The sequence below is a fragment of the Lonchura striata genome, chromosome 5 (assembly GCF_046129695.1).
Source record: "Lonchura striata isolate bLonStr1 chromosome 5, bLonStr1.mat, whole genome shotgun sequence".
Classification (NCBI taxonomy): Eukaryota; Metazoa; Chordata; class Aves; order Passeriformes; family Estrildidae; genus Lonchura; species Lonchura striata.
The window spans coordinates 17,561,924-17,575,017 of record NC_134607.1 but is presented as its reverse complement, the minus strand read 5'-3'; the positions used below and the strand labels follow the sequence as shown (position 1 = coordinate 17,575,017).

Here is a 13,094-nt window from a genome sequence, read left to right as displayed (position 1 = left end):
AATCAACCAGCCTATGCTGTAATCCAGTCCTAATAATTGCAACGCCGCTGTAATTTCCCACTCCAGCATAAATTCTTATTTTCTTCCACTGTGATGTTCAATTATTATCTTCTCCTTCACAGGATAAAAGCTTCACTTATCTTCTGTAACATAGTTCCTGCTGGCAGGACAGTAATTAATCAACTTTCTTATTTCCTTCTTCCATGTCTTCTTCAGAAAATCTTTTGGTTTTACATGGAATCATAGAATCAACTAGGTTGGAAAATACTTCTGAGATTGAGTCAACATCACCTTCCAGACCATGGCACTGAGTCAAGTCCAGGCTTTTCTTAAACACCCCCAGGATGTGACTCCACCACCTCCCTGGGCAGTTCACTCCAATGTCTAATAGCCCTTTCTGGGAAGAAATTCTTCCTAATGACCACCTAGACCTTCCCTGGCACAGCTTATGGTTGTGTCTTCTCATCTTAGCTGCTTTTCAAAAGGCTACCTAAAAGTCTTTTTTTTTTTTTTTAAGCTCGAGCATTTTCACCAATAAATTCTTACTGTGGAAATACACAAGAAAGACTTTTTTTCCTCCTCCTGTGGTCAAACACAGTACAGATTTCTTGTTTGTGCTTTAATCCATAAAGGATGAGACATCTTTGTGCCTTCTGCCAACATCTCTTCAGTGCTGCTGGCAGTGCCATCTCACAACTTTCAGCCTTCTAAGGTGCTTTTGTGCTTAGGGACAGTGGCAGCAGCAGTTGGGAGAAAGGGGAAGGAGAAAAGGGACATTTGTATGTCATGACATTGTTGCTGTGTACAAATTCATCATAGGTCCATCGTCAGAAGAGCGCGTGTAGCGACATAATGGAAACGGAGAGCCAGCTCAGCAGGCAGTGTGAACCAAGGTAGCCTGATTGATTTCATTGGCATCTAAAGGCTTTCTTCCAGAAAGGAGAGTTGTGTGCCTGTGTGTTGGACCATGTGTTGACCTTTCCGTGCAAGCTCCTTACACTAGGAGACACAGGGATGTTCTAACTCTGCAGGAGCTCGTGGAAGGCAGGTGGGAGCAGAGGAGTGGCAGCATGAGCATAAAGCAAACAAGAGCCTTGTATGGGCCATAAATCATCAACATCCGAGGTAAAAGTAGTTTGCAAAGCTTTAGAAGTTAATTAAAGGGAATGTTAGATTGTTGGTGTGCTGAATGCTCCTTACCTAATCTGGGCATCCTGAGTGCAGGCTTCTGTTGGGTTCAAGGCATATCCTGGAGCTGATGGGAGGCATTAGCATCCCCTCCATGAGAATTAGGCTTCAGTGATGCCACTCATCCAGGTATCTTTTCTAGATGTCTTGTGTGTAGGATGTAAAGAAACTTCTCTACCTCTCTATGAGCTATGAAAGGAGTCTGTGTGACCTGCTGAGTTACATATTTTTAATTAAAAAATTTCTAATGTTAGTAGCAATAAATCCCATCCAAAGAATTTACTACTGTTGGTAAACTCCATGTAGTAGTGATTAAATGCTCAATGTATGGCCTATGGGACATATCCCTGCTCTTGACATCCTACGTTTTCCCCAGTATACTCTGAGCACAGCTGTAAAAAATTATTCACTACAAGGTCTTCCACATCATTATAGTCCTATAGATTTTTCTGTTGTAAAATATTCATTTTTCTTCCCTAGCATGGAGTTTAATGGCCTTTATAATTAAATCAATCTTCCTAAATGGTCAAATCATTGACTCATTCTATTTGGAATAGTCCATTTGGAAGAGCATTTGTTTAAATGACAGAGAGTGGATATACTCTGCAAGTCTCTTGAAGAGGAGAAATCTGTTTGAAAATACAAGGCTGTAAGATTTTTGTGCAGTAACATTAGATGCAGTAGCGACCTTCAGCATAAAAAAGCAATTGTTTGGTCTTTAGTTGAATAAAACAGTGGTTTCCATGGTTATAGTGTATCACATGGTACTTACTCCTGAATTTGTACCACAGGGACTGATAGCAGAATCATATTAGATTTGCAAAGTTGCTTATACTTTTTGATAGAAGAATATCCTTTCTCTTTCCATAAAACATCATTTTGGTCCCCAAAAGATGGATGTTCATCTGGTGCTGAACTGTGTTTCCTTCCTCAAATACACTGGATAATGGTCATAGCACACATTGTAAAGAGAGCCCAGCATCTGTTTCTGGTCTGAACAGCCAAGTTGACACTTTCCTCCAAAGCTCCCCTGTGCAGAGAGCAGGAGCTTTCCTTTTTCTGTGTTTTTTCTGACACTTGTTCATCCTTCACTCCTTAAGTTCTTTTTTCAGTTCTTTGTCTCAAAATTCTTTCTGTCCTGCTTATCCCTCTACTTTTGCCCTTTTCACTTCTGGAGCAGTTCATTTGAACCAAAAATCTCTGAGATTCTGATCTCTACAGCTTCCTCCTTCTCTTTTCGTTAGCCTTGTGACCCCTTTCTGGGATTTATGTGCTTTGGACCTGTCAAGAATATTTCACCTCTCTTAGAAGAAGAAATATATATACAGCATATAAAACCTCTTTTGTGTGAGTCAAGGGGTTGGCAAAGCAGAGCTGAAGTTTCTGTTAGATGCCAGTGCCATGTGCAGCCTTTAACCTGCTTATTTTGTCATGGGCTGCTCCTGGTATTCCCAGAGAAAATGAGGAATTCCCAGAGAAGCCTTTCCTGCCCCTCCTGTTGTTTCCCCTCCCTCTGAGTTGCTGACCCAGCATAAGAGCGGTGTGCGTTTGTGAAGCAGCGAGCAGCACTCATCCAGAGGGACAATAAGTAATTATTGAGAACATTAGTTTTCCAGTCTAGAGTAGGTATTGCCCTATGAGAGGAAGTCTTGTACTGAAGGAGAGAAGGAACTACTTTTAAACAGGATCTTTAAGCTGTTCAGGAAGCAAACTTCACTGAGTCCTTACACTGCTTGCTTTCCCAGCCTAAATAGAGATATGTAATAGGAGAGAGCAGGAAATATTGCTGGTCTGACACTACATGCATGGATTTTATTCTTCATCCATCAAAATATTTTCTTATGATAATTTTAAAAGAAAAATGTGTGCTGAAGAGACTGAGTAGGAAGACTGAACAGATCCCAGAGCTGAGAAAACATTTTTGAACAGAAGAGAATTATGATTATCTGGTTAGAGCAGGGACCTGTCACTGTCAGTGTCACTGGGTTTTAGCTCAAGCTCTGCTATGATTTATGTTACCTAAATTACACATAAGCCTGATCTGGTATTTGGTTTATGTTCCTAGACGAGAGGGATAGATGGAACCAGAAATCCCTTAAAATCCTATATAAGCTGCTTGGATCAGTTCATAAAAAATAAGTGGGCTTATGTGTCTGTCTGCTTCCTTTCTGAGATGAGAGAAATTAAAAATAGGTGAAACACTGACTTTTGCTCTTAAGGAATAGCAGACGGCAAGAACACAGTGGTGTTTATTTAATTGTTACTAGCAGCTTACAACCTGTCCTGAGGCAAGAGGGAAATTGGGGAAGAATTCTGACTCAGGATGACATAACCTAACTTTTGCTATCACTATTTGAACCCTCCTGAAAGACCCATTCAGAACCCTGGAGTATCCTGGAGCCCTGCAATGGTCTCTGCCATGACAGAAGTCATCTTTCCTAGGAGCTCTTTACCTTTTTCTCTTAGGAGATCCTTAACATTTTTCTTCCTTGTGTGAGACTTGATGAATGTTTGTGAAGTGTGAGCGAAAGGCAATATAGATGTGTGAAATGCTTTTTTCTTTTTTAATTAGAAACACTTCTTCTTTTATCCCACACTTGCACATAACTGGGAATATTTCAGTGAAGAAGAGGAAAGCAGGAGAGAATAAAGGACATGGACACAAGACGCATCTGGTTACAAGAATGAGGCTTTTAAACTCTGATAACACAGACATTAAAGTAAATTAATTTGAAATTGGAATTACTATAATATTCAGAATGCTGACTTCATGTCTCTGTCAAGGAAACTGACTTAAGCATCAACAGATATCTCACAGCTTGAAGCAGAAATAGGTGTGCAAGCTGGTGTTAAGCCAACTGGCATTTCATAATTATCTCTTTTCCTCAAGGCTTGAGTAGCAACAATCATGCTTATTAAGGTCCTGTAGAAGAAAGATAATACTGAAACTGTAGATGAAGCTGTATCTGACAGTAATTTTGCCTGCAGAGCCTGAATTGTTCAAAAGGGGTGTGCGATATATGTATAAGTATTTTTGAGTGAAGAATAACTAACTCCACATTTTCAAGGATACTGTGTTTCTGTTTCCCAAAGGGAAGATTAAGATTTCAGAGAAATTACTTTCACCCTTCAGTTCACAATAATTCAAAGGTTTATTGCATCACACATTTTGATGAGGAAGACTAAAATAGTTTTCTATTGCTTGCTTTCTGTAAGTGATACTGATAAAATTACATCCTCATCCATTATATTGCAGTTGCACAGGAAAGCTGCTTAGATTCACCCAGATCTTGTGGGAAGGAAATATGGTGAAGCTGCATCATTCAACATGAAAAATCCTTGGGTGTTTCCACAAATGTCTGATGGTCAGGCAGTACTGCTGTCTGTGAAGCATCTTACTGCTGGGATACATTTTTTTTCATTGCTCTTGGTTCTTACTGATTAGATGGTCTGTTGCTATCAAACAGAAGCTATTTCACTTCAAAAAGTGTTTTAAGACAATTTTGAAATGCCTTGCTTTTCCTGTTAACTTTGGGAAGTATTGCTAAAAGCAGAAATAAATTGAATTTGGTTTTAAATAGAATAAAATAATAAGAAAGGTGGTTTTAGTTCTCAGAGATCTAAAGCAAATTAAAAGATATTTTTTCATGTGGGTAAAAAAGGCTGAGGATTAAAAAGGAGTAGGTGACCATAGTAATGAGCACACCTCCAAGAGATTCAACAGTAAATGTGAAATATCTTCCAGGTGTGGAGTTTCCTGAATAGTATCCTTTTAATCAATGGGAACTAATAGTAATCATGGTAATAAGTGGTTAACAAGGGTAAATAATGGAAGGTTTTTCATGTCACAAAATCTGATACATAAGTGTTCAAACTACTCACAGTCTTCTTTTGTAATACTTTCTTGATGTCTACATTACTGCCTGTGGGAAATAGCATTTTCTGATTGGTAGACATTATTATCCATGGTTACTTACTGGAAGAAGCAGCACCCAGAATTACTATTTGTGGTCTGAACTGGAAAAAATCCCATACCTCCCCTCCAATTGCTTTTTATCTGCGTCAGAAACATGTCACATTGTCATAGATTACGTTAATATAGGCACAGGTTGTCTTGCTGAATGGGACATGTTGACATTTACATCCAAGTCCAAATTTATTCCAAGTGGGAACAGAAGAATTTGGGCTGCCTACTGCCAGGATTAGGGTCAGCAAAAGCTGACATCTGAGTCAAGCTCTGTAACCCAGGGATGTGCTCACTGGTAGAGTCAGTTCTTGGTCCGTTTCCCCAGATTTCTGCCCTGTTTTTGCTGCAGGTGTGATGAGTACGTCACACAGCTGGATGAAATGCAGAGGCAGCTGGCGGCTGCAGAGGATGAGAAGAAGACCCTGAACTCTCTGCTGCGCATGGCTATCCAGCAAAAACTTGCCCTGACCCAGCGACTGGAGGATTTAGAGTTCGACCACGAGCAATCCCGACGCAGCAAAGGCAAGCTGGGAAAGAGCAAGATCGGCAGCCCTAAAGTAAGTGAGGAGGCATCAGCCACCGTGCCAAGCATAGACACTTTCCTCCTGCATAGTCAGGGCCCACAGCAACCAAACTTACTGGTCAGCAGTGGCACTCAGAGGAAAAGGTATGCATGCAGTGATCTTTACAGTACAGTGCAGTAGCCAGACTTGCATTAAAGTCATTCACTGAATTATAAACATAATGATTCCTTTTTTTACTTTTATTTTTTTCTTTCCGTCCTTTGGGGAGAAGGAGGCGGGGAGGATATGAGTATGAAATTCAAAGCCTGGCAACATGTTGTTCTGATCCACCTACTCAGTGTTATTTCCTCCTTCTGAATGCAGTGTTTTGAACTATATTCTGTCAGTGTCTCAATGCATCTTGTTGCATCTTGTATGTTTTTAATATTAAGTGTGAATGTATTTTCTTTAACAAGTTTTCTTTTAATTTTTTCCTATGGTTTTCCATAATGAGCATCTGAAATAAAAAAAGGATTGTGCTCTATGAGCATTTTAGTGCTTAACATGAAAGAAGCTGCATTTCTTTGTTAAGCTCTGGTGCTCACTTGTTCTTTATCAGTGTGAAAAGAATATGGATGTGTTCACTCAGATTAATTTTTCTACATGGAGCAAGAAACCTTTTGAAGGGGATGGCTGCTGTTCATAATCTAATGCAAAAGTTTTGCTGTTCAAGCTGTGAGCTCATGTCTTGTGCCTGCCCCTGCCAAAACTCTCTAGATGTGGGCAAATCCATGATTTTGAAGATGAAGAGGACTCTGTTAGAGAAGTCCCAGATAATCATCCCCTTTTCTTGTATGCTCTAATCACAATGCAAAACCAAGAGAACAATCAGGAAACCTTGTACAAGCTGACTTGAGGATGCTGAGATATAAACCAACCTCATCTCCTCCTTCCCTAAGGTGAAGGAGGATTTCCAATGCAGACAAGGTGTCCTGCTCTGGAAGCAACATGGGGTGTCAACAATAGTTGATTTTTACCTGTTAAGCAAGTTAAGATTATATTGTCATTCATGACGCTTTGAAAGGTAATTAAAGTAAAACTCTTTTGTTTCCATATGTATTTTTCTTGGATCTCCTGCAAGACTATTCTCACCTTCCCTTTGTGATCAGAGCCATCCCAGGACTTCAGGGACCTACCTCCAGAAATTATTAAGAGCCCCCCCTCATCCCGCCTCCACAGAATCATATCTTCTGAGGGGCCCCCCTTCCATGAGTGAATTCATCCATGGGCACCGTCTCAGCAAGGAAAAAAGGTTAACCGTGGCCATACCAGGTAAACATTTTTTCCTTGGGTGCATGTGGTGCTGAGTGGTTAGCTTAGCAGGGGACCCTCCCAGCACTGCAGATGCAATTTAATTTGGGCAACTTCTTGAAAAGCAAAATGCCTTCTCCTGTGTCATGGGTGGCAGGAGATGACATTCTACTGGCAGCGGCCCAAACTGGTTTCAGATGCAGTGTGGAAAGCCCTGCTGTGGTACATGTGGGTGCAGTCCCACTGGCATCCACAGAGGCTGCACCCCTGTGCCTGGGGGGGGGCTTAGCCTGGTGGTGGCATTGCTAGTCCCCCTGGAAGACACAAATCCCATGGGATAGAGGAGTCAGATGTGTGAGGAGCAGCGAGGGAGCAGCTGGCAGTGTGCAGGAGCCTCTGCAGCACCCCTCTTCTCACCCTGGAGCATTCAGTCAGGTTTTTCCAAGGGGTGGTGTTGAACTCACAGGAGGCTTAGTTTATACAAATTGAGTCATGAAGTTAATCTGTGCAGGAAGGTTTTGCTCTTAATTTCCTGCCAAAATGTAGTGTCTGCTTCGAATGAGGCGTAGAAAGGAAATGCAAACTGGGGTGACATTTCAAAGGTGTGATAGCTTTCTTCTGCTGAGAGAACAGCTAATAATTTCTTATCTTCTGTACCTGAGCAGGACCTTTAACTGGGCACAGTCTTGTCTGGTGGTAATTTTGTTAATTCTTTGTTTTGGAATATGTTGTACATAAAAAGCTTAAGTAGAAAATATGAAAGCTAAAACCCATAAAAGTAGTTTCTGCTCGAGTAAATGTTTATTCTGGGAAGCTGAGCAGTACCCTGTAGTAGGTTATATTTCTCACCTAGTGCCATCAGTGTCACAGCTGCCTTTGAGTAGTGCCATGCAAGTAACGCCCACTCAGAGGACAAGTGTAAAACTGCAGAGAGTCTAAACAAGACATTCTCCTAGGGTGTGTTGCAGTAAATAAATCAAAGTGCTGTCTCCTGAGGAGAAAAATGTGGGAATAGGGGGAAAGAAGCATCTGATATCTCATGGAACATCACGGATATGTGGACCACAGATTGAGAAATGCTGACACAGTCTTTTTGTCCACCAACAGAGATCAAAGGATGAAGCAGCCTGAATAGTAAAATTGTCCAGAAAATTATGTCTTACCTGTCACTTTAGGTACATCTCTACATATTTGAAGTATAAGGGTCTTGAGACAGGGTCACTGATTTATATTACAGTTGTCCTTATAAATTTGCAACAATCTCAGCTTTCTGAATGTATTTGTCAGAATTTTATAACATCACATGGCTTTAGTCTCAGCCTGTGAGACTGACAGGTCCAAACCCAAGATTTTTCTGAGCATTCAGATTCCAGTGTTGGCAGGACCAGGTTAGAACCAAGTTTAGGATTAAGCAGGGAATTATTCATCATTGTTTTTACCAGTTTCTGGAAGATTTCTTACTGTTGTTAACAGATTAAAAGAATGATGCACCAAGTAGGATTTTTTCACCATCTGTCTAATTATCTGTTTCCTGAAAGTAAGGAACAGCAAAGAATGTTATTCTGCTGCTTTTATTGAGAATATTTAAAAGCCTTGTCTCACAGAGCTTCTGTTCTCAGATGATTTTTGCAGTCAAGCAAGGCAGCAAAAAGTGTAGGAACCCACACCTGCTTCTTCCTCAGAGAAAAAGTAGCATCCAAACTCAAACACAGTGGAGCAAAGTGTAGCTTGGTTTGAGACTGAGTTCCCAGGAGCAGAGTAAGAATGAATCAAACCTACATTGAAGGGAAACACATTTTGGTTTTGTTCTTTTAAATTTGTGAACTGTTTCCTTCACAAGAATTTTTCACCTGTGTGATGTGAGGCTTCCCTGTCCTTTCATGAACTCCCAGGGATGTGGGGACTGGGAGGCTGTAACTGGCAATGTGTTTGGTTGGAGATGGAGACCAAGAGCCAAAATAGCTGAAGTTAGTGGTGGGACAAAAAGGACAGGTTCCTCTGCCCCATGAGCCTCGTGCAGAAGCAAGCTGTGCCTGTGTTTCTCTTGCACCTTCTTCTGGACTTGGTGCTTGGCAGAAGAGGCTATCTTTGCATTGAGTGCTGCTGGGTACCTGGAGAGGGAAAGATGGACTGCTTCTAGCAGCCTTCTTCAGAGCAAGACCAGCTGAATTGAAGACCTCTTAAGCAAGAGATTGTCACGTCCTGCTGCATTTCCACTTAACTGCCTTCAGTTTTAGATGAGCATGCAGGTACCTCTGACACAAAGTTGTGACAGCAGGACTTGATCTGGGCTATTTAAATGAAGTAATGGCTCTTAACTGTCCGCAGGGGCTAAAAATACCACTCAGTGCTTTTCCAAAGTATCATGTTCCATTTCTCCTAGGTAATTGCACGCATTTAGCTTTGTGGTTTGTTTCTTCTTTGCTTCTGTTCTGCTGACATGTATTTTTACTCTTTAAAGTCTTTACTCTTCTGTTAACAGCCAGTATGTGCACAATTCCAGCCCACCTTTGGATGTATTTATTTTCCAAACTACGTGAAAAAGTCAGGGCATATAGAAGGCCTAGTGCTGGGTTTGGCAGTGTGTTACACTGAAAAATGACCTTTCCTGTGGAGTTGTGCTCAAACTCCTTGAATATGAAGTCACTAGATGCCTCTTAATATACCACAGTCCCAAATGTGGTTCTCTCAACCTCTTCAAAGAAAGAACGAGACTAAAAAGGTCTCCTGTAGTATCTGCCTCAACAGCACTCTTTTCTCTGTCAGATACTTTAGCATGGCAACTCCAAAAGTTGAATATAAAGTTCCACTGGTTTAGCTTAAAATTAAATCAAGATCCTTATGTAGAAGATGTACCTGAAGTAAAAGAATTCCCGACAGGTTATGAGGAGGACACTTACCAATGGCTGCAGTTCTCTCTCAGGGTCAACAACAAACCACCTGAGAAGCTCCTTTGTTGGAACGCTCTCCAAACAAAATGTGATGCTTCTTTCCCCTATTGTTTATGCTTAGTATTTAAAATCCCACACAGGAAAACACCGTAAAAAATAAGGTATTTCATATTTTGAAGGAATACGGTTCCTGAGATCATAATTAGCAATCCTTTTAGAGAAATCTGTATGGTCATATCTATTTTATTTTATCACAATAGAAAAAGGAAGGTAGCAGCCTTAAATGAAATGACACATTTCCCTCAAATTCCAAGCCCAGCTGAGGTCAGATATTTGGTTGACCCAAGCCAGGATAGACCTGTGGATTTCAGCAGAACTCTACTAGTTTGCTGTGATCCAAAGTTTGTATTTTTGTAGTGTTTAGATTATTCTTCATTGTCATTTCATAAAATGGCTTTTCTAAACACCTCTAAAAAACCAAACAAACCAACAAGTCTGCAAAATTAAAAGGTTTTGTAGAGTTGCTCATTTCTGAAAGCATGCTAAACCTGAAAGAATGCTTGCTTTTCAGCTGTCTTTCAAAAGTGATTTACAGCCTGGCATTTAATTCCCACAAGAAGAGACTAATGTGGAAGAGAAAGACAGCACAAAGAATGCCACATAATAGTATAGCAACTGCTCAGGCACCACCTACCATACAAAATAAGAGTATATAATAGTTACTCTTACTGAAAAAATAATCCAAGATTGATTTATGATGTAGCTCTATACTTACAACAAATCAAATACGAATCATAATATGATACAAATAATTAACTCTTGTTTGTTGGTTTGCATTCTTACCATAAAATTTAACTTCATTTGTAAAAACTCTGTCCCAAAGGCAATTCCTACAGTGTGACCAAGAACTAACTTAGAGCATCTGTAGGTAGAAAGTATTTTTTAAAGCTAAAAAGGAAAATGTTAGCTTTAATAAAAAAATCTCAATGACTCAGATGTCGAGGTCCTAGGAAGTCTTATAATTAAATCTTTAAGCTGGAGCTCAAGGGAAAATTGTTTAAGAGTTGTTTTTGCTACTTGCCTTTACACCTAGAATGGTTTAAAATGTGAAGAATAGGTAAGGAACCTGGGAATGCATTGATCTATTAGATGTAGCACAAACACAATTTAACACAACAAGGAGCAGAAGGTCTTCTGAGTGGAGTGGTTCTTAGTATTATAATTAAGGGAATTAAGGGCTTTTGATAGGCTATGTGAGGTGTTGAGTAAACTCTCTTGGATCAAGGGATGAAGAATACATTTTCATGCTATGTTAGAATATTTGTGCTTTCTGGGTTTTGAGCTTTTTTAAAGTGCAGTGTTTTAGATGTGACTTTCCAAAATATTCTATAAAAGATTATTCTTTGTGTAATCAGAAGCTAATGTTCCTTCTGTATTTTTCTTTAAATAACCTTAAACCGGAACTTGGCATTTGGGGCAAGATTGTCAGTTTTGCTCCTCCTTCTTGCTTCATCTTGTTTAAGTAGTGTGAAGATATGGGAAATCCTCTTCAAAATGGGTATTGTGAGTAGAAGCTGTCTTTCTGTCCCCTTTTGGATGCAGGGGTTGGGAAAACGAGCAGAGATTTTCAGGCTGACACCTCTCTGCACAGGGAGGCTCTCTGGAGAAGTGTGCCTGTATAAAGGTCAGGAAAATACATTTTTGATAGCAGGTATGTGTCTACTTTAATGAAAAGAGTTTATGTTCAAGGTCTTTAGCTGAGCACATTTTTGTTTGTTTAGGAATATTTTGCCAAAAACATTCAGGTTTGCTTTTGAGCTGAAGCACCAATGTTAGAAAGTGCCTCACAAATTTCTAAGCCTTGCTGCTGTAGGCATTACTTCAATATCTCAACTTTGGTTTTTTATGCATGTCTCAATTTTGAAACAGCAGGACTGTCAGAAATCTGATCACAGAAAGCACAAGCTTCTTTTATAAATGTTTGTGGAGGAAGCCCTTTGAGGAACACGAGTCAGAAATTAATTTTGCCAGGGGGGTGCTTTGTAGATCTTTCTGATTGCTCAGGTCACACAGGAATTTTAAATATTTCTTACTTCTATTTTGGAAATGAATTTTATAGATTGATGAAGAAGAAAACCAACATGATTAGGATCTAGATACTCCTTTCTGCGCTGATTTTAAGTCAGATAACTTTATACTGAGCTCTTAGCAATGTAGATTTATCTCTACTTTTAGTAAAAGAGTTTATTCTTGAAAAGCAGGATGAGTGGTTAACCAAGCCACCACTATTATATAAGATATGCAGCCACTTAATATTTAACTAGTCAGTCTGGTCTGTTCTGAATTGTACTCTTAGGAAAGTTTGATTTGCTTCATCCAAGCAATCCAAAGCATGGAAGTTCTTCAGAACCATTATTTAAAAAAAAACCCCACAACTTTATTCTGGTAACACAAATTTAGTCTGAGTACAAATTGCCCTTTGCTTCATTAGAGATCCATGGATGATTCCTCTAAGAAAGCACATTGTATTTTTATCTCCTGAGAATATACTTGTGTTGATGATGATCCTGTACCTGCAAGATGTCTCTGAGCTTGGGCAATCAGACAGGCCACTGGCTGTTGTGAGACTTCATGTTATATTAGTTTAATCTGTCTTTGCTCTTAATGAAAAATGGATTTTATATGTTTTTAGTAGGTTTTTAAAAAAGTCATGTGTTAGTTTTTTTTTTTTAACCTGAATATGATGCTTTTCACAAAAGGGACAATTCAGTCATTATTTACTTATTATCTGTGTTCTCTTTTTTTCCCTGCATTGTCCTATTTTCTGTGGGTTCTGTAAACATGCCATTTTTGTGTCTGTGTGTTCATTGTTTGATGAGCGGTGTCAGTGCATATATACAGATCCATGTATATATCTTCCTGCTCTCAGGGCCATGTCCTGCATCTGATATGCTCATTTAGCTCAGTTTAATGAGCATTGCATATTTATGCCACTTCAAGCATGGTGTCTTGTCCCTGTGGAGGCTGTTTTGAATTTGAGGAACCGTGTCCTTGCCAAGGACATTGGTTGGCTGTAACTGATGAAGAATTCAGCTGGCTAAATGTACTTTTACCTCTTGGTGCCACTGTGAACAGGACCTTTTCACTCTGTGCTTTTCCTCTCTTGCATTTAGCTTTCCAGTTGCCACTGATGAGACCAAAGTCATGCATTTCATGCTGATCAATATAATTTAG

At 39.8% G+C, this 13,094-nt stretch overlaps 1 protein-coding gene across 5 annotated transcripts in view; it reads left to right on the top strand.

Moving 5' to 3' along the window:
- Positions 1–13,094, top strand: part of BICD1 (BICD cargo adaptor 1) — a 167,436-nt gene that overhangs the window by 135,390 nt on the left and 18,952 nt on the right. For 2 of the 5 annotated variants that reach the window (XM_021540005.2, XM_021540007.2), the window contains exon 7: positions 5,505–5,712. In XM_021540005.2, the coding sequence (XP_021395680.1) occupies positions 5,505–5,712 (208 nt within the window). Of the gene's footprint in view, positions 1–5,504; positions 5,823–6,799; positions 7,077–13,094 lie in introns of those variants that run through there. The other 3 variants (XM_031507959.2, XM_077783358.1, XM_031507958.2) reach the window with 3 other exon arrangements.